The sequence below is a fragment of the Myzus persicae genome, unplaced genomic scaffold, assembly GCF_001856785.1.
Source record: "Myzus persicae strain clone G006 unplaced genomic scaffold, MPER_G0061.0, whole genome shotgun sequence".
Taxonomy (NCBI): Eukaryota; Metazoa; Arthropoda; class Insecta; order Hemiptera; family Aphididae; genus Myzus; species Myzus persicae.
The window spans coordinates 642,214-667,703 of NW_019103867.1; the positions used below are offsets into that span (position 1 = coordinate 642,214).

At 33.1% G+C, this 25,490-nt stretch overlaps 1 protein-coding gene and 1 pseudogene across 1 annotated transcript; one reads left to right on the forward strand and one right to left on the reverse strand.

The window, feature by feature from the left end:
* Positions 1 to 14,234: 14,234 nt before the first annotated feature.
* LOC111035606 lies at positions 14,235 to 19,941 on the reverse strand (annotated as a pseudogene).
* Positions 19,834 to 24,189, forward strand: LOC111035623 (cyclin-dependent kinase inhibitor 1B-like). The gene is made up of 2 exons (XM_022317318.1): positions 19,834 to 20,841; positions 22,762 to 24,189. The coding sequence occupies exons 1-2, from the start codon at positions 20,367 to 20,369 to the stop codon at positions 22,914 to 22,916; spliced, it is 630 nt and encodes a 209-aa protein (XP_022173010.1). The 5' UTR covers positions 19,834 to 20,366; the 3' UTR covers positions 22,917 to 24,189.
* The last annotated feature ends 1,301 nt before the right edge of the window (positions 24,190 to 25,490 follow it).

Genomic DNA, 25,490 nt, shown 5'->3' on the forward strand with positions numbered 1-25,490 from the left:
TCAACTCCCCCCTTCCCCCCAAAAATAAAATGTTCTTTGTGGCCAGTAGCACCTTGGTGGCTATATAGGCATTAGGCAGATGTTATATACCTTACAGAGGCGCCACACCTATTATAGACTAATAATATAAAATACCGAGTGAGTATAGTGAGCAATGAGTATATATAGGTAGTGCTACATATTCTGTGATAATGGTGTTCAAATTTCAAATTGTTTGTTGTAACAGATCCTGGGATCATATGCCTGGCAAGGTGGGTTGAACCTGCCAGAATTGTTTGGAGCATACTCAGATCTTATGGGTAAATGTGTATACCTACCATACTACAATTATTATTATTTTTTATTGTACACTATTATAAAAATACCTACTTGCTATATAATATTAACTAACACGACATAACTTAACTTATAAGCTTAGTTACGCCTATACGCTAGTGATAGTGACCAACGGGGATTTGGAACACAATATATTAATTGCGATTAACAATATATTCAAGAAGTGATGTTAAAAGCTTTTAGTTCCAATGTCTTCATCATAGACAATAGTTTTTAACACCCCCTCCTCTGATATACCGAGTAGTATGTTCTTCGCGTCAAGAGAATAAACATTTATTTTACAACATATTATAATATAATACATATATTTAAAGTTCAGATTTAAATGCCCTAAAAATATCAAAAAGCACCCTTTCAAAAAAATCATTTATGACCTAAACACTTTCAAAAAATACGCGTACCACCCAAACAATGTTATCTTACGATGAGATATCATATAGATAATCGAAAAACTGTATAATTATTCATCGGCTAATTGGCATGTGTGACAACTGGCAAAAACGTCAGCAATCATTTATATCGAAAAAATATTTTATTTCAATGCTCCAGTTGAAATAGCTGAATCGACTGAATTTGACGGTTGATTATTGTTGTAAGCGACTTATGAAAATGTATTATATTGACTAATTATTCATTTTTCACACTCGACACATTAGAAGTTGAAGTAAGTTTCACGAAACACTGTATTTTACTATGGCATTTAATTTAAAATTCTGATAATATTTTGGGAATGGATATTATTTTTTTTCATATCAAAGTTCTGACTATGTTTATATATTTCCTGTTCGACTAGGTATCTAGTGTATTTGGTAAATTATTATTCTTATATCACTACTAATATAATTTATTTATACATATTATGTGGCCAAGGTGGTGAGCAGCACCTATTGAGCACTTAAGTTGTACCAATTCACATTAAATTCAAAAATATTATTTTATTCGTCCTAAGTTATAAAAATATTTCTAATATTCATAATAAAAACAACCATAGTTTTGAGTTTTAGATTCTGGGTGGATTAAATGGTTAAATAAAAACAGACAATATAATTTTATAAACTATATTTATTTAAACCTCATTCAAATACATAATATAATCCATACTTAATTTCACATATTATCGAAAAGCATTTTCGTGTTCGATTACTAAATAATAATATGTATAAATAGGTAATATATCATGTGGTAATTTATAGCCCACGCGATGCTGACCAGTATAGCTAAGTAGGAAACGGATAGAGGCTAAACGGATACAAATAACGGCAGTATGAAAACGTAGATATATGATTAGGATTTAGGATGTTCCGATTTTCAGTGGATGAGCACACAGGGAGGGGGGCATATTCTTGATATATTGATGTCACGATGCATCCATGCACGGTCAAGAACGGCTAACGGATATCGCACGCACAAAATATACGAGTTTCCGAATGCACGCGACAGCCATTCTCGTTTATAATATTATATTGACATCAATAATAATGTGTCGATAATGCTACCTACCTAGTTATCAGCTACCTACCTACGTTTCATTAAGCTTCCCATAAATTTATCGCGCATTATAAATGCATTACCACAGTTTATAATATTATTATTAATCACCCTCGCCGAATTTCGGGTGCATCGAGTGATTAATTTTAAACATTTTCATACATCAATCCATTTTTGATTAATTTCTATAGTCTTTTAGCTCTCAGAATTTTTTTCTGTCGGACAAACCATCACAGTCGCCAATAATCCTCGTCCATCTATCCGCAACGAATACATCGTCCGGCGCTCACCATGTCGGTTCTAGTGATCGATCATTATTGATAAACTGAAAAAAATTTATAAGATCAACAATTTTTGTTACATTTTTGGACGACCCTTATCCACAACAAACCGTCCCCAGATTTATCTGGTCTATATATTTTTAACGATGTGTAATAATAATTGTATTGATATAATATTTTATTTATGACGTATACATTTGTTGATTGTTATAAAATTATATAAACTGCTAATGAATATAATAATCATGCCGATTTACAGCATATAGATATACGATTACACGTGATATATAATTCAGCAGCAAAATTATTTAATATGACACCGGTTCAGACCGCTTACTTATACAAAACATTATGTACCTACTCAACAACTTTGTTACCTATAGGTAATGACGATTTTTCAATATGAACACAAAATGTAATAGATGTACACAAAACTTAAATATTATGACAATTTAGTTTACTTATTTCGACCAGGATACATTATTATATTTAATATCATACTAGGATGACGATAATTATATATAAATTCAAAATGGGATGAACAAATTTGATTTGAATCTAAAAAAAAAATTACTTTAGCAGTAGGTATATATATTTTAATAACAATTCATAGGGAGCAAATGTCATAATGTAAACTAATTTATCAACCTATTTTTTATGAAATAAATAAGTGTGATCTCGTGTCGTATAGATCAGTAAAATAATATTTTACATAAAATGTGTTGGAATTTTACCGGTCTTACAAGTCACAGTTGTAAAGCCTACTAATATAACTTCTTGCTGTCTCGATGTTTGGATTCTGGATACTATTTTCTGCTGAATTATAAATACTAATATTTTGTGCTTTAATATTTAGTCAAAGAAATTATGTGTCCACACTAAGCAGTAAGCACTCTGTAATCCCGGCTTATCAACCATGACACCATATTTGTATCCTTCTTATACTTTTAATTATGTAAATACTAAAAACGAAAATACATTACAGGATTCTCTAAAATTTATTTTACAATTATTAATAATTTATTGGTTTTAAGCTAATCTTTTATAGATATAGGTGCACATACAATATAGTACTATACTTACTCATATTTGTACTACTATTATTTATTTTAAAAGATAAAACTACGAGTCCTTTATCTCGACGCAGCTGGTCGTTGTTGATTTTATGGTAGGTATATATAATATATGTTTTAAAATTAGAAAAGCAAAAGAACGCAAACACACAGATGTTTTGCTCGAGTCAAAAATAAAGCAGATCTCCACAGGAGATTATCGTATTATGATTACCGCCATAAAACCGTATTGGTTAACAATAATTGATTTGTACATGAAAACACATAAACACTAGAGTGGAGGGCATTTACGTTCACACTCGAAATGGTTTTAATGGTCGAAGTACATAAACATAATCAATATAATATGACAATATGAGCCGATGATATACGGTTCATTGACTCGGTTGATAATTTCCCCTTTTTGTCTATAATAAGTACACAGACAATGAACTGCATGCAAGTATCGGACTTCCGTATTTATCGGAAGTGCACGTTAGAAAATAACTAGAAATTAACTAGACGTAGATATAGACATAATATTAAATTATTATACGGCAATAGGAACGGTATCGAAAACCACGTCGCCGTCATTAGGAACAAGCGGATACCGTAAAAATGACGTACCTATATGGTATATATTGCCAGGTATACGTTTACATAAATTCGATGACAAGTCTGTATGAATGATAAAATTAATTATACAGTTTGCAAATTGCGATTTTAATATTACATGTACAATGTACATAATAGGCAGACATACAAAATGTAATCGCGAAAACCCATTCATCATATTATTATTATTTTACTATAGAGTATATAGACATTGGTGGGTATGTTTTTTTTTTCTAAAGAGCTGTTGTCAAGCGACAATCGGATATTATTGCAACTCATTGACAATATTTTAATAAAAAAAAAAAACATTTTATATTAGGTTCATATAATTGCACCGTATAATATTTTATTGTTCAACAATCAACAATGTTTTATTATTTTTTCATTTAAAATTTTTTTTTGTACATGCTCATTACTTCATGATGTTGTCTACCGTTTGTAATCATAATTATACTGTTTGACATAAATAATAAATACTGCCACAATTTTTTCTTTTAAAAACATCGTTTTTTTTTTTAATTTGTTAAAAACAAGTCTTTATACTGGCGTATTTTTAAAATGATGAAGAACATCGGAATCTTTTATTATTATTGTTATTATTATTAGGTCTAACATACTATACGTATATATATATATATATATATGCATAGGATGGATTTTATTGAACATTTAACTATAATTTATATGAATATTGCGGATAACAATTATTTTACAACTATTATTGTGATCTCGCCACGTCTGCGACCATTATAATAATAACGAGTTTACAAAAGAATATTATGTACGCTGCACTTATATACGTACGCTTCACCCCTGCTTTGTACTGCATTATTAAAATATTATAGCACACGTAGTACCTATGTGTAGCTGATCGTAACGACAACATTGATGCAAATGGCACATGCCATGGCCGCATTGTTATAATATATGCTTGTAACACTACACTCTATAGACTTGCATAAACTGACGCCTTATGTAATTTTTAAAATCCATGTGTAGTTTTCAAGATAAAAACGTATCATATTATACGCGCATATTTTATAACCGCGATAAGCGTCCTATAGTGCCTGAGGCCCTTTCTTTCATACATACCTAGGTATACGGTCACTGGCACGCTGCACACTGTCTTCTAAAAGTATGCGTACTATGTACGTTTCTGTGTTTAAATTTAGATCCCATGAAACGACTAAAGGGCACCTCCTATACCTAAGGCAGTAAGACTATACATAATATAGCAATGGGCGTTATTTTTTTTCACTTAGTGATTATAGACGATAATCAATGGAGTTGTTCGTCGAATGATCATCTAGTTGGTGTCAGATGGTATAGTCATGAGCTATCATAAACTGTGGTAACTATATCAAAGCCCATCACAGTTACCAATGTTGCCACAATCAACTAGACACATTGAGTCAGTTTTTATACTTTTATATGGTCTATATGGCCCTACAGTTATACATTAAAGTTATTATTATTATAAGATGTATCTTGTATTAAATGCATGTATGTTGTTATAGAAATTATTTGTTTTTTATTGATAAAGAGAGAAGGGTTAATCTTTTTATGTTTGCACATCCTGGACAAAAGGGCTAGTACCGCCTAGGCAAGAGTCTATATGGTCATCAATAAAAAAGGCCCCCTGTGGGATCAGACCTCGACTAGTATACCATCTTGTCCCTGCTGAATTTCAAGACCAAAAATGAGGATTTAATATGATTATAATTGATGTATTTTATAAGTTATTAATATGCGTTACGCTGACATCGAAAATTTAGTTCTTCATTTTAAAATCTAAACATCATACTATTTAATATATACTAGAGTTTAACAGAATAAAGTATGCACTAAAAGTATATTTACAATAGTATTTAATTTCAATTTTAAAAAATATTTTTAGGCGAGGGACTGCAATGTATGATATTTTAATTTAACGAAGATAGCCCTTGAATTTTCCTATTGTTCTAAGATTGGGCTACCAATTTATATATTATTAGGTATAATATTAATTACTAATTGTTGGTTCAGTCCATTAACTCTGTTCAATAGGTGCGTGCTGCAGCTATTCAATTTATTTGTTAGATTTTAAACAATGACATAATGACCCACACTATACATAATATAATAATTTGCACGTATTTTGTTTTATTTTTTGTAGGTAAGTAAGTACATAATACATGCATACGTAGTGTACACTATATGAGTATACATGTACGTATATAATAACACAAAAGCGAACCCTTGGCGTAATTAAAATTAACTGTTGGCCCTTTATGATGTACGCGCAAACACCTTTCGTCGATATACCACCAGTTTTTCACGACTAGGCTATTATTAACCGACCCTCATGACTGGGTGTTTTTTGGTCTTATTTTTAAAAACGGCCACATGTTCTTTCTCCGGTCTCCGGCGCGTATACCGGCCACTTGAGACGCACGTCAAAATCTCGAACCACATTTTGCTGTTGGAGGGGAAATATTATAAAGCCGCGTTTAATTAGACGACCCACGCGTGCAGTGTGCATTCACACAAACTGTACGTATATATATTATGTTATGTACGACAACTGTATATAGTGTTGAATATCTATATGTGTATATGTCATAATATACGTGTATATATATATGTACATAGTCGGTCTATGCATGTTGCTGCTTAATAATATATTAATATGTAATAGTATAACAGTATATTGTGCACAATGTACATACTCGCAATAGCGTAAATTTAAGGGGGCCAATTTAGGTCAAATAATATTTATTCTATGTAAGCTATGTAAGCGTTTAACTATAGTATTGATGGAGCACCTTCATTTTATCCATTTTAAAACGAATAACATGCATAAATTATTTATAAATTATTTATAAATTGTAGGCACTGAAAGTGAATTTCTGTAACACATGTATCTACACGAAAGCTCAAGTAAGAGAGGCATCTATCATAGTTATTATTTCAGAGGCACGAGGATAAATCCGAACCTAACCCGATGTCAAACGAAATACAAGACTAACAGATATGCCTGTTGATTGGCATCCATAATTTGTAATTCTAAATGTTGTGAAAGTTTGTTTAGTGAAAATAAAAATGAATAATACTACCTAATACGCATATGCTATTTTTTTTTAACTTGAGAATATTATGTTTAATTGTATGAGCATTATATCTGAACATTAAATATCTAGTAACAATTAAAATATAAAATAATCATAATAAATGAATATCTAATCTCTAATCATAATCAAAATAATACTGGAAAATGATAATTTCCTGCTATCGTTAGGAAATGATAACAAGTACTTTAAGCAATGATAAATTTCCTTCCCGTTGTACGAATTGTCATCGTTTCCTAAGAATTTGGATTTATCATTATTTCCTGAATGTCAACATTTCCGGTAACATATTATATACATCAAACTATGAACTATGAAAGTAATGAAAACGTATGAATTTTTTTGATATAGATTTGATGTGTACATCGTGTAAGGATGACAATATGTGCTAGATGATATTATTGATTGCGTATCTTTGAGGGAAGGTGACCCATGTTTTTTATCATCGTATTTCGTAATCTTATCGGCTAGTGTTGACTGTTGATTGTTTGCGTACCTATTGTTTTGTATCAAAGCAAATCTGTTTATATCTTGATTTCATTATTTCAGTTTTTTAAATTTGTTTAGGTTGCTAATCATCGTTTAGATAACTTTAATCCAAGATGTGTCCAATGTCCATCTACCCGTAATTAATTAACTACACATAGTTACGATTGTTGATTAAGTTATAACAACGACTTAAGAGGACACTACAGACTACAGTGAAATTTGTTGTCTCTGTCTTGCAAGTGTGTAACATACCAAATTGTAAGCTTAAGAGATCACGTTTAGCTCCATTTCCTTAAAAATTAGAGTGAATTTATAACATTTAAAGGTAAGATTATTATCTAGGGCATCTTGTAGGTTTTTATTATATTATAATTTTAAGGAGAGTTATGAGTATTTTAAGATGTACAAACAATTTACAATGTCTAAGCACAGCACTCATTATTCGCTTTAAGATTAAAATATAATAAAAAGGGCCCATATGAGATGCTCTAGATCAGCGTTTCCCAAAGTGTGTTCCGCGGAACCTTAGGGTTCCGTGGAACAATGTCAAGGGTTCCGTTAGATGTATGAGATTATTGAGAAAATTATGTTTATTTAATGTTTGTTGTTTAAAAAATGTTTGATTGAAAATTTTTTTTAAACCAAGTTTAATAATGAAAAGTCATTAACAGTATCATTAAAATATTATTTGGACTTGAGAGTTTAAGGAATTGATTTTCCTTTTTTAATTTACAAAAATTGTGGTTAGGTAATTAACAAATTATGATATTTAATTAATTTAGGTTTCTACACTCATAACTATGTACTCGTATATTATATTAAGCTACCAAATTTTTTTTTAAATGTGCGTATAATACGGAGTTATAATTGTTTATTTGAAAAAAACTGGGAATTTATCATGCTCACATAGTGGGCTTTCCTAACTTTTAATTTAAATGGTGGGTTGTATTTTTGTAGTTTTAAAATGTGATTAATAAATTTTTGCGTAGTATTTTTTACAACTAAAGAGAATTTAAGACATATTCGAGGATTATTTCGATCACTTTTAAAAAGTAAATAGTATTTGGATGATATTTTATTTGAAAAGCATTTTAGTAATTTATACTTAAAAAGTATTATATTCAAATGTACAACACTGTCCTTTCAGAGTTCCATACATGCTGCATACAAATAATATTTTAATATTAATATAGGTATATACATTATTACAACCGTAGGTATAATATATACAACGTCTTTGTGAACATATATTAATTTATATATACGTTTCAGCTGACGTTTTATTTAAAAAATTTTTTTTTAGTGTACTCCTTTCACTGCACCCCATTAATACTAATCTGCCCTTTTTAAGAATATGCAGACACACAGCGTGTATAGGAAAAAACCAAGAGTACGTGCGTTTACATATATCGAGTGCGGTAAAATATAGCACTGACCCTCCGGTCCGGTACAGTATATTTTATTATTATTAATATGTGTATAGTTCATTAATACCGATTCACGATTTTTCGTTACCCTAAAAAAGCGTATATTATACAGAAATTTTCGACGGTTATTAGACACGGTCTCCCAACCCTTTATGTCGAATAGCCGTATATCTAAAAAATATAATTCCCCCGTGTATCTCTATGCGTCTCGAATCATATTGTCCCCCGTTGCAAACGCTGGCCACGCTCGGACATCGGGCTTGCGTCCTCCGACGAACAATAAAACAATAATAACCAGATAGCTGGTAGTCGGTAGGTAGGTAGGTAGGTCGGTAGGTACCCATACGCGCTGCACGTACATCTAATAAACGCCCTGGACACCATTATGTACATAATAAAATGTATATTATAATAAAGTTGCAGTGAATAACTCAATTAAGAGGTCTGTGTACACGGTGCATAATGATGTACGTAGGTGCATACGCGATGCACATTATAATAATTTCAATATGCAGCACAATAAAATATAATGTCCACGTGTTCGGTGTTCAGAGTATGTAGGTACAATAATAATAATATTATAAAGGCGGCGTGCTCGGTGCAGCTGATGCAATTTGCGTTTGCCCATTACCTTAGTACTATATTATTGTTGTAATATTATTATTATTTATTGTTATTATTACGCATGTTGTATGTGCATTGTATATAATATAGCACGTTGGTTTTTTACAATATTATAATATCTTCTTACAAGCAGTGGCACGTTTTATTTATAAATAACACGCACAGCACGCTTTATTATATAAATAAACTTTTATATTTTATACACAATATTATAAGTAATAACATAATATGATATTCGCGTCGTCTATAACAAAATATATATTATATTTTATCATCGTTGTTTATGTTGTAACAATATAATATGATATTTAGTATTATATTTGTATTGCGTTTCGCGTGGTTATCATAAAACAAAATTTACATTTGTCCCATTTACGAAACATTGATTTTATTTATCACATATATAATAGTTAGCTATTCATGAATAATTTTTCAGCTCATTTACATTATTAAATCTGTAATAAAAATTATATAATATTCATATTTTGCTTATAAAAGACCTGCTACACGAGTGAAAACGATAAATACATTAAACCCACAGACCAAACAACTTGTGCACTTTTTATTTTCAACCACTCTAAAAATAAATTACATAAATAAATTAAAATAATATATATATACGTGTATAATTTAAAACAGTTAAAATTAAGTTTAAGCATTATAAAACGTCAAATACAAGATATATTGAAAAATTAAAATTTTCTCAAAATCTTGAATATTTATCAACAAAACACAATAAATTTATCAACCTTATGTTTCGAAATCTAACCATCATAATCGAGGGTAAATAAGGGGTACCTTATCCTCTCCCCCATAAAAAAAACTGTTAAAGCCCCCCACAAACAATTCTAGAAACGTATGAAAAAATATATTGAATATTATTAAGATAACATGTAATAGATTTATAGTTTATTGACAATTAAAGAATTACATTTATTCCAAGCATAAGAAAGAACATTTTTTTAAACCTTAAGGAAAATAAATTTGTTGCTTCTATGAAATTGCTTTGAACTTAAAGGTTCTTTAAGGTTCTTCGAATATAAACGTAATTTTCGACTATGCTCGCCGAGTTCTACTTAAGCATAGGTCTACCGTTTATATAAACACTCGATAGTCGATACACACTGATCACGTTTGCAAGTGTTCCACGCCTTCGGTGTAATGTATAATTAATGTTTTGATTAAATTTCTATTTTTACACTTTTCTGGTTTTTTTATGTACTACTCGAACGAGTTTGTCTATCTATGAATGTACTGTGCACGAAAACAGAATAAAAAAAAGTTGAACAATTATATTAGCAACACTGCTGTGTTCATAATAGTAATATAGTAGGTATTCACCAATGGGTAATACTTGTATATTAATATTATACATTATATTATATAGTCTGTACCAATAACGAAACCGTTCTTGATCGTTTATAATAAGCCATTTAACTTGTCAGATATCACGACTTGGCGGGGCTCATTATGTCGCACAGAAATTATTTCACGCTTAGATGTAATACTATTATATTATACACCAGTCACCAAGAGTACTCCCCGCTGCCACGAATAAAAGATACGCGTTGTGTATACTTGACAATGCGACACTTAAAAAATAATAACCGTCGTGGGAATGTAGAACACTTATCATTTATTTATTATAGTTTCAGCTGTTCAAGTTCATGTGCATCATGTTGATACTAAAGGAAATAACGGAATGCTATAAATAGACGTAGGTACCTAAAAAGTAAAATATGAAAGTGTTAAAAAAATAGTGATTTAGTCCTTCGTATAAATATATACACATGTATAACATATACCAGATACCTACTTATATATTGTGTATGTGTTTGGTCTGTGAGTGTAGATAATATATATATGTAAAAAGTTTTCCCACGTAAAAGATGTCCTTCGACTTCCTATCCAAGAAGGAGGTGCGCCCAATCACTGTACACAGTCGTGCTGTATTATTAGAAACTTCAACGCCCAATTATTAGAGGTGGAACCGAATGAAGTCAGCTAAAGTGTCGACGGTGGCGGGGGCATTGATCTATTACACTATATTATATTATAACTCTGAGGAAATCCTATAGTCTTGTAAATATCTTATAGAGATAACTATCTTTTCGGTCTGCTGTGCTCGTTTATTACAAAAACGTGAATATTATATGTTTGTATATTATAATAAATATTATTACATTGTAAAAAATTATACGATTGCGTAAATAGGTATACTATAGTTAGTACTAATTCATACTCTATATAGGTACTATCCCCAATCGGTATCGTATTTTTATGAAGCTTATAGGTAATTCGTAATTAATATAACCGTCCAAACAATAACGACTAACTACCAAATATCAAGTTAATTAGTCACGTTTAAACTTTAAAGTAAGTATACAGTTTGATTCATAAACTATAATGTATATTATACAAATTATAGAATCTAGATTTCGAGTATAGGTAAATAATTTAGCACATCAATTATCCTTATCAATAATAATAAAACAATAATAACGTGTGGTGTATACATATGCCCACCTCAGGATCATCCAACATTTGAGTTACAAAACCTGGAGGAAGGTTCGGTATAAATTAAATTATTATAATGTATACATAATTAGTTTTCGTGTATCCGCCTATATAATATATTGGTCATATTGTACGCGTCAACCTCTGTTGTTGTGCTGCGGCTTGTGTTCGGCGAAGCGCTAGAAAGGTAGGTAGGTAGGTACATATTATACATATGTATATACAGCTAAAAACTGCACACCGGATATCCTGTCCAACAAAAACTGAAAAATATTATTTTTCGGGCACGTATGCATAAGCATACCTATATACAGCTCAAATTATCAATCCGATACAACATAAGCGTTGGATAATGACCCAATACTTGTATACATTATAGGTGAATATAAATCATAGGTACCTATAGTAGAATAAAACCTGTTGATTACTATATACGCACTATAGCCTTATAGGTGTGTTTTCATTGTCATGTGACTAAAAAAATAAAAATCACAAAACGATTCAGTCTCTGGGAAAATAAATAGGAAATGTCGACTACGTTTGTCGGACCATGACTTATGTTTTTATGCATGAGAGAAAATTACGCTATGAGAGTGTTGGGAAAAAACTTTTTTTTTTTAATTGTCGTTACTAGCTAGGTGATGTAGATTTTTAATGTTTCCTGTCCAATAAATCCGTTCATACACACTTTTACAGTTTAACCCTGATGGATTACGTCGAATATAGGTATACCTACTTTTAAATTATCAAGTACCTAGTTACAAATGTACCTATGAGTGATTGTACCTATTACCTAAATAGCTTATAGTAATATAGTGTATTACCTTGAGAGAACGTTATACCTGCATATTGTGTTGCCTTATACTAACGCATAACACGACAAATTTTTAACATTTTAAAATGCTCATAGCTTGCTTTAAAAATGCCTTATGCAGGATAATATTCTTTCCTTTAAATTTTATAATACATTTCAGAGTAAATTAATCCGTCAATTCACTCCAATACTATAAAAAAACAGTGTAAAACAAATTCTTCTGAACTTAAAATGTACTAGATCACCCGTTAGTAAGACGGAGACAAGTGAGTAGTGACAACACACGCGGGTATCTAACGTCCTCTTAATTCATATACATATAGTTATTAATATAAAAATAATATAATATGGTTGTTTAAACATATTTTGTAGCTGCCTACAGAGGAAAAATAACCATCATCTCGACGTCGTTACTAATTCACCTTATAAATCAAAGTACAAGTGTGCGCTAATGAAAATTGGTTCAGGCTGTTTATAACACTTTATCGCTACATAGTTAAACTGAGCTATATTATTTTATGCCTGCACAAGGTTATTTAGGTACATCGAAAATAACTGATAAAAATTGCTACCTAGTGTGCATCATTGGAAAGGTTTTACTTGGATTAAGTCAGGTTTCTTTACACAAAATCATTAAGGTGTGTACACCTAATATAACATACGATAATTTAGTCTACTATTACGTGATAATAATATTATTATTGTTATGGTAGGTATATCGTACATACAGAATATATCTATAATAATGTTCCTAATGGCAGTTTAAATATTTTCCCTGCATGGCAATAGATGTAATATATTATTATAGTATCAATACGTCAAACTGTCCTTAAATATTGTGATGTTAAAATAATCTCAAAGATTGAATCCCCTACAGACGACCAGAGCCCTGCAATAAAGCATACATAAGATAAGCATGGTTGATTTTATTATACGGCTACCCGACAAATTTATAGTGTTGTTTATACCTACATTTTGTTTCAAAAAGTTATACTATACAATGCCTTTTAAACGTATAGTTTCTTATACAGAGACTGCTAATGATGAACATTCAAATATTACCTATACATTATTTTATTATCATACAGTAAACATTTTATAATTTATACCGACCACACACGCAGCAAAATGATTAGGTAAATGAATAATAATATGGTAAATGGCAATAATTACACGCAATCGATAATGTTAATATTGCCTATCGAGCGGTGTAGTTCATTAGTTATTGTTTATTAGTTATTAGTTATGTTATTACTATTATTATATATTTCACTGTAATCTATACCGACCTAATCTTCAAATAATAAAAATATGTTGTGTAAACATTAATTTAGTACGTTCACTGGGACTTGGGAGTATATCATATTATTGTACAATGTACCTACATAGGTATAATATATTTCACCACGTACAATCGCACTGATTATAATAATATAATATACGTCACGTGTGTCGTGTATAATGTAAAAGTGAAACTATAGATGTATGATGTACAACAGTACAGATTTGAATGTTTAATTTTATAATCATCATTATTATTATGTTTAACAATAGTACATATTTAATCACCAAACTTGTGGCTGATTTTCGTCCTCTTCGTCGTCACTATCGACTCCTATATAACGATAATATCCCATTGCCAATTATTATTATTACAAAGCCCTCCATCCACCGGTGTGCCGTTGACGAAATCAAAACTCCATTGATCCCGTTTTCTTGCCAGCAGCTCCCGTTCGATTTCCATCGCCACTTGTAAATTGTCGTCGGTGGTTGTAGGTTGTTGACGATGGTCCGGGAAGAGACACCTCCTGGCAGCTGCGGTGACCGGCGGCGGATGGTGGTCGTTCAACATCACGGAATTTTAATTTTCGATAGAAAACAGCTCTGCGAACACAACAATACAGGCGCATCAATAAGTTGTGATATGTGGTTCAGTAAAACCGAGTTAAGTTCCGTATTTCTTAGCGAATTAAATTTTGAAAGAGTTTTGAAGCGAAAAAATACGCAAGGTAACAACAGTGATATGTTATTATACTAATATAATACTGCACTAATATTATATAAGTCGACTTATCACGTACTTCGAGATTTTTGTTCCACGGTCAAGTGCGTGTATAATTCCATCGCGGAATACAACGTTTTCTCGAATCGCCCACAGTGTCTGGTCGTAAATGGTATACAACGTATGAGAACCATGAACCTTTTACGAATATACCAAATTAGGAAAACTTAAAAAAAAATCCGTCAGTAGGCGGAAAATTATATAGTATATAACATGTGTGATGTTGTGTAGGTAGTTATAACCTTCATTTATTTAATATTAAAAAGTAAATCTATCCATACCGTTTTAACAACAACAAAAAAAAACATTAAAAATGTTCTTTTCGTCTATATTCTACTAAATACTTTTTATACATCTGTCAAGTTATCGTAAACCTATATAATAGTGCACTATTAACGTTGTGTATATAATTATATATTATACTATTTAATAGCCTTATACAGTATACAATGTACAATACATATATATCATACATAATGTTGCATCGACAGCAGCACGTTATTTTGCTTAGAGTTTTCCACCACAATAATTGAGAAAATATGCATTAAATTCTCTTCTTCAATTTTTGAAATCAATGTCAATAACATAACAAAATACAAACAAAGCTGCGTTTTTCAAAAAGTTCAAAAATCGAATTTTTATTGTTTCCGTAACAACTATAATAATGTTGCTTGCACGACTTAAATATAAACACTTCGCGCGTCTTGAACAGACCACGCGATCCTTCTATATAATATATATATATGTGTGCGTGCATATAGAGGTAATATATTTATATGTATTTGGTGTACATATATGTATGTATGTATGTATTCGAAAAGTAAATACTTTACATGTGAAAAACGCTATACGTGTATCAGCCATTACAATTATAACGACCTACTGACGTCGTACTATATATACATGTCCGACTGTTCGTATATTATTATTATGTACACTGCTCGCCATCACTCATCACTTATCAATTATATCAATCACCATATTATACGCATTGTATACGAGTGCGTTACAGGACAAAAATACCACTTAAGATTATAGCCAATAAACATACACACACTCACACACATAACATAATACATGGGCCGGGGAATATGTCGCGAACAGAGAAAAATGACGCCACTCGTCGGTATTTTCGACCCAGACTGTCCCAGCAGACAGACCTTATTCCGAGTCCATCGTGAAAAATATCGTGTTCGGCGCTGCGATCTCCGATGGTATCGATTATATATTATGTTGTATAGCATAAATATTTTCGAAAAAAAAGACCCAAAAGATAGTATAACTATACCTATGTGTAATTATCTATATGTACAATAAATCACTGTATAATACTGGGTGTCTCGAATATTATTCGTCGTTGTAATAATTTATAGCAACCTAATGCGTCGTACTATAATATTAATAAGATTATAAGATATTTAGATATAACAATATTATATAATATTATATTTTAGTGTTGCAATAGGGGGTACGCTGCACATTGTTGTTTGTTACTTTAAATTTGTGTTTTGTATTTCTCGGGGAGATCCGTTCGAAGAAGGATTTAACTCGAGGTAAAAAGTGTACGTGACATTAACGATGGTTTCGGTGCGGCGACGATGGCCGGATTACGTCGAAAATGACCGTTTAATTGAAATTCCAGCAGACCTAAGTTTATTCCCATAATGTTCTGCGCTGATGACAAAAACACCCTTCTATAATATAATAAATAATATTATATATATTATATTTTAGTATTATTATATATATAATCATACATATATAGTACATATATACATACACAAACCGTGACTTCTAACAGATTTATTTAAACACCGCGATTACGTATAGTGTGTGTCGTGGTGTATATATAGGAGAGTAATTACGTTTTTTCGTTCGCCTTCCTCGTACACGGCGGACAGCACGCCGGCCAGTCATCCGTGGAAATCCTTGGGTACTTCCTTTTGGTAACCATCCACACAGAACGAAACCTTACAAGGTAATGCACCAGCGCAGCTCTTCCTCTCCGTCACCGCTGTCTCTTTCTCTCGTTTTCCACACATATTAATATACTGCAGCATACGAAATGTTTATACCTAGGTAGCGGTTACTCGCCAACACACTACAACACCACCCAAACAACCCTCTCCTGCGACGGCGGGGTTGAACGCCAAGGCGGTGTGACTTATTACTTATACAGCTGTGCACTGCGGATATATTAACATCCGAATAAATTACACGCGCACGAGCACACGCGTATATAATATTATATACTAATCACAGGAACACGATGGATACGTTCGGATTAAATATAATTAATATACTTTAAATATATCATCACGTATGTTGTTGATTGTATATAGGTGTACTATATATACTATAGGAACTCTGTAGTCTGTTATAATATTATAACGCGGTACTGATTTTTTTTTCTGTTAATTCTTTCTTCAACCTTTGATTCGTTTCAGGTTAAGTTGGCTATCGAGAAAAAGTGACTATACCTAATACATATACGTAACGATCGCAATACATTATGTTCGGTGCCAAACACACTATTGTTATCATAATAATTATTACTGCAATATTGTGTGTACCTACTTGGCTACTTACATATTACGTGCATATTAGTTGTACACACGCTACTGTACAGGAAATATGTGAATGGGATCATTATCTTAATTAGTGGTCGTGCTATTTGTCGATTACAAATTATTATTACTGTCGATATAGTATATAGAGATGAGCATTAGTATAATTTATTATAGCATTCCAGTACCTATTATAGGTACCTATAAGATTACAATGTACATCATATCAATCTACATATTTATTTATTATGTGTTAGAGGTTATTTTAAATACGTTCACGTGCACATGAGTATTCGACTTTTTTATTACTTCAGTTACTATCAATATTATTTGTTGTTCCCAAGATCGAAATAACCCATTTACCGATCAATTCACACGCAGCTATAAGCCGAATCGTAGTTGTATGCATTTCCTAATATTATTTAAATTAGATAATAAATTTTTTAAATAAAAATTTAAAAAAAATATTTTTTTAATTTGGAATTAATTTTTTTAAATATTCAATTCTTCAATTCTTAAATTGTATTAGTGTTTTTATGGGTCTAACGCAATAATAAACAATTTTTTACTATTTGTTTCATCATTATTGTCGGTGAACGACGATTGAAGTTTTTCAATCATTTCAAAATTATAGATAAATATTCGTATAATTATAAAAGTATACGCACCTATAAAGATTTAGTTGCTCATTAGTTTTGATTCACGAGAAGAGCTTACATTAGTAGCATTGAATAATGATAATTGATAATATTATTATACTAATGAAACAAAACGTTAAATATTCTACTAATTAATTATATATACACGCGTAATGTATTCTGAGGTAGGTAACAATCTAAATTAAATTGTGTCATAATCTGTTTAATATGTTTCAAGGTGACCAGAACAAGTTTGTTTGAAATTTGAAATGAATGTTTATATAGTCGTTGTATATGTGACTGTACATAAAATATTAATATATTATCATACGATTAATTAAAACGAAAATAAGAAGAGTACTTGAGTATAATATATATATAATATATACATAAAGTATACACTCATTTTATTATATATTTATTATTTTATGTATCAGTCGTGTTGAGAAAAGGGTTTAACCGATGGTTATACGTGGGGTACACGACGATGGACCTCTACGATCGCTCGGTCGGGCTCACGAATTGGACATAAAAAAAAAAACTCTAGGTAATTGCTGCTCGTGAGAAAATTACGTTTGATAGTTGTAACCGGCAAATCCGAGATTCAGAGATTGTAGAAAGAAATACACCGTATACGTATTATTATGTTGTCGCACGTCAACAACGTTATGCACCATACAACATAATATTATGTACATGATGTACTCAAACAATGTGTTCAGGTTTGCGAAAATATTATTTGCCCCATGACGTTTGACGGGGAAGAATAAAGCTGGAAAAGGTTTCGGCGATTTATATTATCTCTACTATATTATTATTATGAAAAAGGTCGTGTCCGATTTAATATAATATTACGGCGATCGTGAAACCCCTTCGTCAACCGCAGTGGTATTGAGTTATCATCACAATAATAATAATAATAATGTATATACCAGGTTTATTATAATAAGATTTATACGGTTTTCGGTAAATATTTAGACGACATGTGGGCACGACGACGACCGGACACTGGCCGGTCCATGTCCGAGCGCGTAATCCGTGACGAGGGGATTTAAACGAAACGAAGAAATCGGCACGACGTTGTGAATCTCATTGTATACACACACACACACACACTCACATTATATCTATTATATTATTATAAAGACACTGTATATGTGTGTGTGTATGTGTGACAGAGGCAATAATAATATTATCGTCGTCGTCGTGCCGCGACGCGTCGGGGACTCGCCGTCTGTACATAATAATAATAATAATAATAATAATAATAATATTATACACATTACACACCGCCGGCGGCGGCCGAGCACATGGCTAGGGTTATAATATTATTACTATTTCTTTTTCTTTCGTTTTTATTTTTTTCCTCTCCTCTCGCGATGATTATTATTATTATTATTATTATTATTATTATTACTACTTTACTAGCGTGTGTTTCGTAGGTACCTACGACGACGACGACGACAACAGCGGTGGCGCGCGGGTTATAGTAAGATCTCGCGCACGCGCAATCGCGTAGTCATATCGTGGCCGACGGGAAAAAAAAAGCGCGCGCGCAACGGCCGTACCGTCATCGGCGTCGCTACGAACCGGTGAGCGCGCGGGGCAACGAAGGCGACAGCGACAACAACAACAACGGTCGGCGAGCGCTGCGCCGGTGGCGGTGCGTTCGCGCACTACGCCGCCGCCGCCGTTGAGCGAGAGCGCGGCGGGGATAGGCCGAGTGCTGGTGCGCATGCGCGCCATCGCCCGTGGATGACGTGACCGCCGCCCCTCCCCGCTACCAGCCATACGCCGTATAGTATACGTGACCTCGGCGGCAGTGACGCTCTTACCCGACTTACCCACCGGACACAAAATCATTCTCTCGCCGTTTGCCGTACACGCCACACTCTCGCCGTTTCGCTACGCGCTCGTCGTCCATTTTTTGTATCTGTACGTTTTTGTGACTGTGTGTGCGTGCCGCTTTAGGTGCGACTCGATATCATCGCCGTTCACGACGTTGTCGATCAACGTTACCCGGTGTGATTTTTTAATAATCGTTCGTTTGTTTATTTGAAAAAAATAATTTTTTTTCGTTTCGCGTCCTCTGTTCGCTCCGTACGTCGACATCGACCCGTTTCGAAAACGCAAATCGCGCGAACTTCGCCACCGTCTGTACCGCAGCAGGACTGCAGTGTGACGGATTAAAGTGCGCGAAAGCTACGGACCCGACCAGAGACGGACTAGAGGGAGGAAGAAGATACGCCGGAACTGTCTACGAGAAGGAGGCATTATAACCGTCGTTCGACGTTATACATTTTACGGTTCGTTCGTGTTTATTTGTTTAATTTAAACCCATCGATCACCATGACCGTTACGTATGGCGTGACGGGGACGAACACCGACGGAGGAGGAGCCGTAAACAACGGCAGGAGAGTGCTCATGGCGAAAACCGATTCCCTGAGCAATGTCAACAATAACAACAACAGCACCAGCGTCAACAACAACAATGGATCGGCGTCGATCACAGGCAAGGCGTCCGTGTTGAGCGTGAGGCGCGTGCTGTTCGGGCCGCCGGCCGACCCAGCGGAGACGCGGGCGTGGCTTGATAGACAATTGTGCGCGGCCACCGCGGCTGATTCGCGGTCGTGGAACTTTGATTTCGTTAACGAGCGTCCGCTGCGCGACAGCCCGGCCGACCGTTACGCGTGGGAACGCGTCTGTACACCGAAGCGTCGTGAAGAGCCGGCCGCTGCAAATTCGACGACCACTGCCACAGCACAGCAACAACAAGATTGCCGCCGAACGGCCGTCAAGCAGCAGCGACAGTCCAAAGTCACAGGTAATAATCATAAATTATGACAAAAATAATAATATAATTGGTAGGGTTATCCGTTCCTCCTCTGCCGAACGAGGAGCAAGGTCGGGGTCCGTAGCGTCGAGACGATTTTTTCGCAACGGTGGTGGTTTTGGTTCGGATACTTTCTCTACCGCGTAACGCAACGTACCGACCGTTGTCTTTCTCCTTTCCCGTGGGCGTAAATACGGGATTATTCGTTTTTAACCGGCATTTGTGTGTGTGTGTGTGTGTGTGTGTGTGTGTGTGTATGAAGTTCGAGCTCCCCCATCCGAGAACACAATGGGTGGCACCTGCGCGGAGCGTTAGGGGTGCAGTGAACCCTCGCTCGGGCGAAGGGTGCCACGCCACTGTGGGAAAAACGTAATAAAAGTCGTCGTCTGAATGATGTTCTGCGGGGAGGAGAGACTTCTTTTGATATCCTTTTTCGGAATACCCAGTTGTGCTATTTTTTTGCCCGACGTTTTTATCATTGTGTGTTATTATGAATATTGGTACTGTTATCGTCTGTGAACCCTTTCTCGTCGTAAAATTCGTGTCGCGTTACGAACGACCCGTAGAAAATCAGCGATATTTATGTTCCGCCCTTGTCCATCAGTACGCCCACCGGTTGTTTTCAGTCGATAAAATCCTCGATTACCATCCCCGTTGTTCTACTCGTCAAAGGGTTGATGTGGGGGCTCGTGATTGTTTTGTTACAACAGAAACGAATTATAAAAAGTACGTTTAAAAAGCACAGACAGAACGTGTGTATACCCGCGCGCGCGAAATAAATAATAATTATTATTATTATTACGGCGACGACGGCAGCCCGCGGTATAGGTAGTAGTAGGTAGGTAGGTAGGTACCGATGTACGATTGTGAAATGGCGCGAAAACGATTTCAGCGTCGAAAGACCTTGAAATTTTTTTTTCGTTGGAACCGCGCATATTTTTTTTTTTTAGGTTATGTAAATTCATTATTATTAATATTGTGTTTGTGTTCGATTGTATACGACGTACGAGCGCGTACGAGGACATAATATTATTATTATTTTTTTTTTATTTCGACCCGAGAGAGGAGTGTCACTATATACACTGTATAATATTATATACATATACACACACACTACAAGGATCTGCCCATAGTAATATTAATAATAATAAGCTCGCGTTGCATATGTGCACACGTGTTCGGGAGACCGGTTTTTTTCGTCCCACACACTCGAACAAATACACAAACACACACACACACACGCCAACGCGCACATAAACATATTATATTATTATTATACATATTATATCTCACTGTATGTGCGTATTATTATTGTTGTTGTTGTATTTCGGGTGGGGAGAAGAACACGCGTATTATAACGACGGCTCTCGGACGCGATGTGTAAATTGATGATTAAAAAAAAAAAAATATTAAATAAATGGCTATTGCTATAATATTATTACTATCATCATCATCATCATCATCATATAGGTGTATACCCTCCTCCCGTCGCCCCGCGTACAAACGTATTTTAGTGCACTGCGCCAAATGGGCGTGGTCCAGAGAGCTGTGCTCGGTAATAGTAATATTATACTACTATCGTTATTATCATTAACGGTCGAGTGTTGTTATCTGTTTTTTATTTTTTGTATATTGTATTTTTTTCGTCCCTCTCCTCGGTTCCCCTCACGACCAGCGTTGAGGTCGCTGCCCTCGGCCCGCTACGACGCTCGAGTAAAATTAGATCACCCCCTCTTCCCGCCTCCCCCCCCCCCACACAAACTCGCGGCCCTACCGCCGCCGTCGTCGCATGACGTACGCGATCCTAGTTCGTGTTTGTGGTGTACCTATTATTATTAAATTTATCGAACCGGTAATATTATTGTAATATGTTGACTAACCTTTATTTTTATTTTTTGTTTGTTTGTTTAGATTTCATGAGCAAAACCAAGAAACGACCGTTGAGCGCTTCCGGCAGGACACTGCGCTCGAACAACAAAGTCTTGGACGAATCCGAATCGGCAAACAAGCGGAGTCGCCGATCGGTCACCACGACGACGACAACGACGACGATGATGGCTATCTAAATCGAAATTGGAAAAAAGGCAATATGCTGAGTAAATAATATAATATAACATAAGAATTAAAAAAATAATAATATATAATTTGATGCCCAAAAGTTTTTCACATTTTCGACGCAAAATTCGAGATCTCCCAAATATAGATAGATAGTTTTAACTATAATAATAATCATTTATATTATATATAATCTTCTCCAGGAATTTTCCTGATAACGCACGTTCTTATATGACATTATTTTATGTGTATAATTTTTTTTTATCAATCCCCCCTCCCCCCCCATCGTTATTGTACAGATGTTTTTAAATTTTAAAAATTTTAAAAATTATGTATTTTTTTTTTTTTTTAAAACAATTAATATTTATACTGTTTTGTTTTTTGATCTCCTTCACGAATATTGTTCGGTTTTTATCCACCGCCTAAGCGCAGACTAATTTTGTTGTTTTATTTGTCTACGTTATAATATTACAAATAATGAAAATTCTTATCTATTAACCATCATAATATAATATTATGTTAAGCATATTATAGCTTAATGTCTGTACGTTTAGTATTAGCTCTAGATTTTAATGTTAACGTGCAATTATACATTTAACTTTTTAATTTTAGCTTGTTGAAAAAATCATAAAAAGAGTGGTAAGAAAAAACATCACCAAAGTGAAGGAAAAAATGAAAAATTTTTTCGTCAGACAATTTTTTTTTATTCGTTTTTTTTTTTTTATATGACGATCTTTTTCCATGATTTAATGTATTTCAATTTTCGAGAAGATCTCAATTTTAATGATAAAAATCCAAAGATTCAGTGGTCTCTTTAAATCTAATTTTACATGTCCAAAGAAATATATCTGTCAAAATCCAATTCGAGAATCAAAATTTAGCCAAAGGTGATGTATAACTGTAGGATCTTATACACGAGTATGTTATAGGCGATATTATTTATTATGTGACTCGTCTTGCGGACGGGGATGATCTGTAGGGGGAGGGTATATCGGTATAGATTGTTCTCAGCATACATACATCACCTTATTTTATATAATTATATAATGTTTAATCCGAGCTCTTCAAGAATTTATTTCAAGTTTATGTGCATCACAAAACGATAATATTAAAAACGAAAATATAATTTCTCAACAGAATTTTTTTTCCAATATGGGACTGAAACGATCTCATTGTTTTAACTATTTTTTTACACAAGGTTATTTTGAACAAAAATTTTCTCTTCTTTGTTGTGAAAATATCTTGTATAGACTAATTGTTTTTCTTGTTAGTAAAAAAAAAAAAGAAAAAAATGAAAAATAATAGCTTAAAAAATTGTTCCGCTCCGGCTAGTTGGGCGGTTTTTGTTCTCAATTGTTAAAATATTTTCTCTGCTGAGTTCGACCTATGATGTATTATTTGTCTGATCTCAAGAGGATGGATAGAAAAATCGATATTTTTCATAGGTGTGAATGAATTCATTTTGTATAATATATATTATTATTATTATTATTATATAATATGATGTGTTGTAAGAGAAATGTTATTTTTTTCAATTTAGATCGAATAACAATTTTTTTTTTATTTTATATACATATATATATATATATTATATTATATCTAATATATAATCGGTCGTTTTAATAAAAAATTTATATTTTATAAAAAAAATTGTATATACAGTTAATATATATAGGACCGTGTTGTTTTTTTTTTTAATCGACAGTTTTTTTTTTCATTAGATTTAGATAGACATTAGACGATACTTTAAACGTAGAACCTATTTGTCTTAAGTTTTAGAATTGACATAATTATATTATATTATTATTTATTATATATGTAAAAAATATAATATTTTATATTATATATTTATGTAAAAAAAATATATACATATATAGTAAGAATTGAAATACTTATTTTAGTTTAAAAAAAAATATAATAATATTTAAATTTAAAATTTTTAGTGTTGATTTAATTTTCCCCTACCAATCACCCATGTCTGATCGAATGGTTACTTAACGCGATTTGATCCCACATGTCCACACTTTCAGCGTGTCTCTGTGAATGGATAAAATGAACTTTTTTCAGTCGTGAGCAAAGACAATATAATATATTATATGGTATATATGTCGATACGTTCTTGGACCACCGCCTCCTATCTGCAAGAGCATTGCACAAACCAGGTGGATAAGACCCGAATTTGCCCACTCGGTTTTAGCGATCTTCTTAAACGATAAAAAGGTCAACTATGACTTTGGTGCAGGTAACGTCGATAACACAACGACTGTTTTTTTTATAACTTAACCAAATGGTACTACTACAGGTGGTTAGTTGTGCTATCCCTCGCCTCACATCAACGACTAGTGCAGTGTACAGAAGAAAAAGCTAATGATAAAACGAGAACGGTATGTATTTTGTATTATTATTTTGGCTCGAGTTTGGAATTTGCCTTAAAACCTCGCCTTATGTTTATAGAACTTAATTTTTAGGAGAGATAAACTACTCTTTTTACCGTAAACGACCTTTTGTTTCTCATTTGTGTCTTGTGATAGTAATAAAATAATAAATATAGTAGCAGGTATGCAGATATTTTATTAAGAACATAA

What these genes read in the sequence shown, in the direction of transcription:
- LOC111035623 (XM_022317318.1), top strand. Translation starts at nt 20,367, where the DNA reads ATGACCGTTACGTATGGCGTGACGGGGACGAACACCGACGGAGGAGGA. An exon ending in GCGACAGTCCAAAGTCACAG is followed by an intron (nt 20,842 to 22,761) that starts GTAATAATCATA and finishes TTGTTTGTTTAG; the next exon opens with ATTTCATGAGCAAAACCAAG.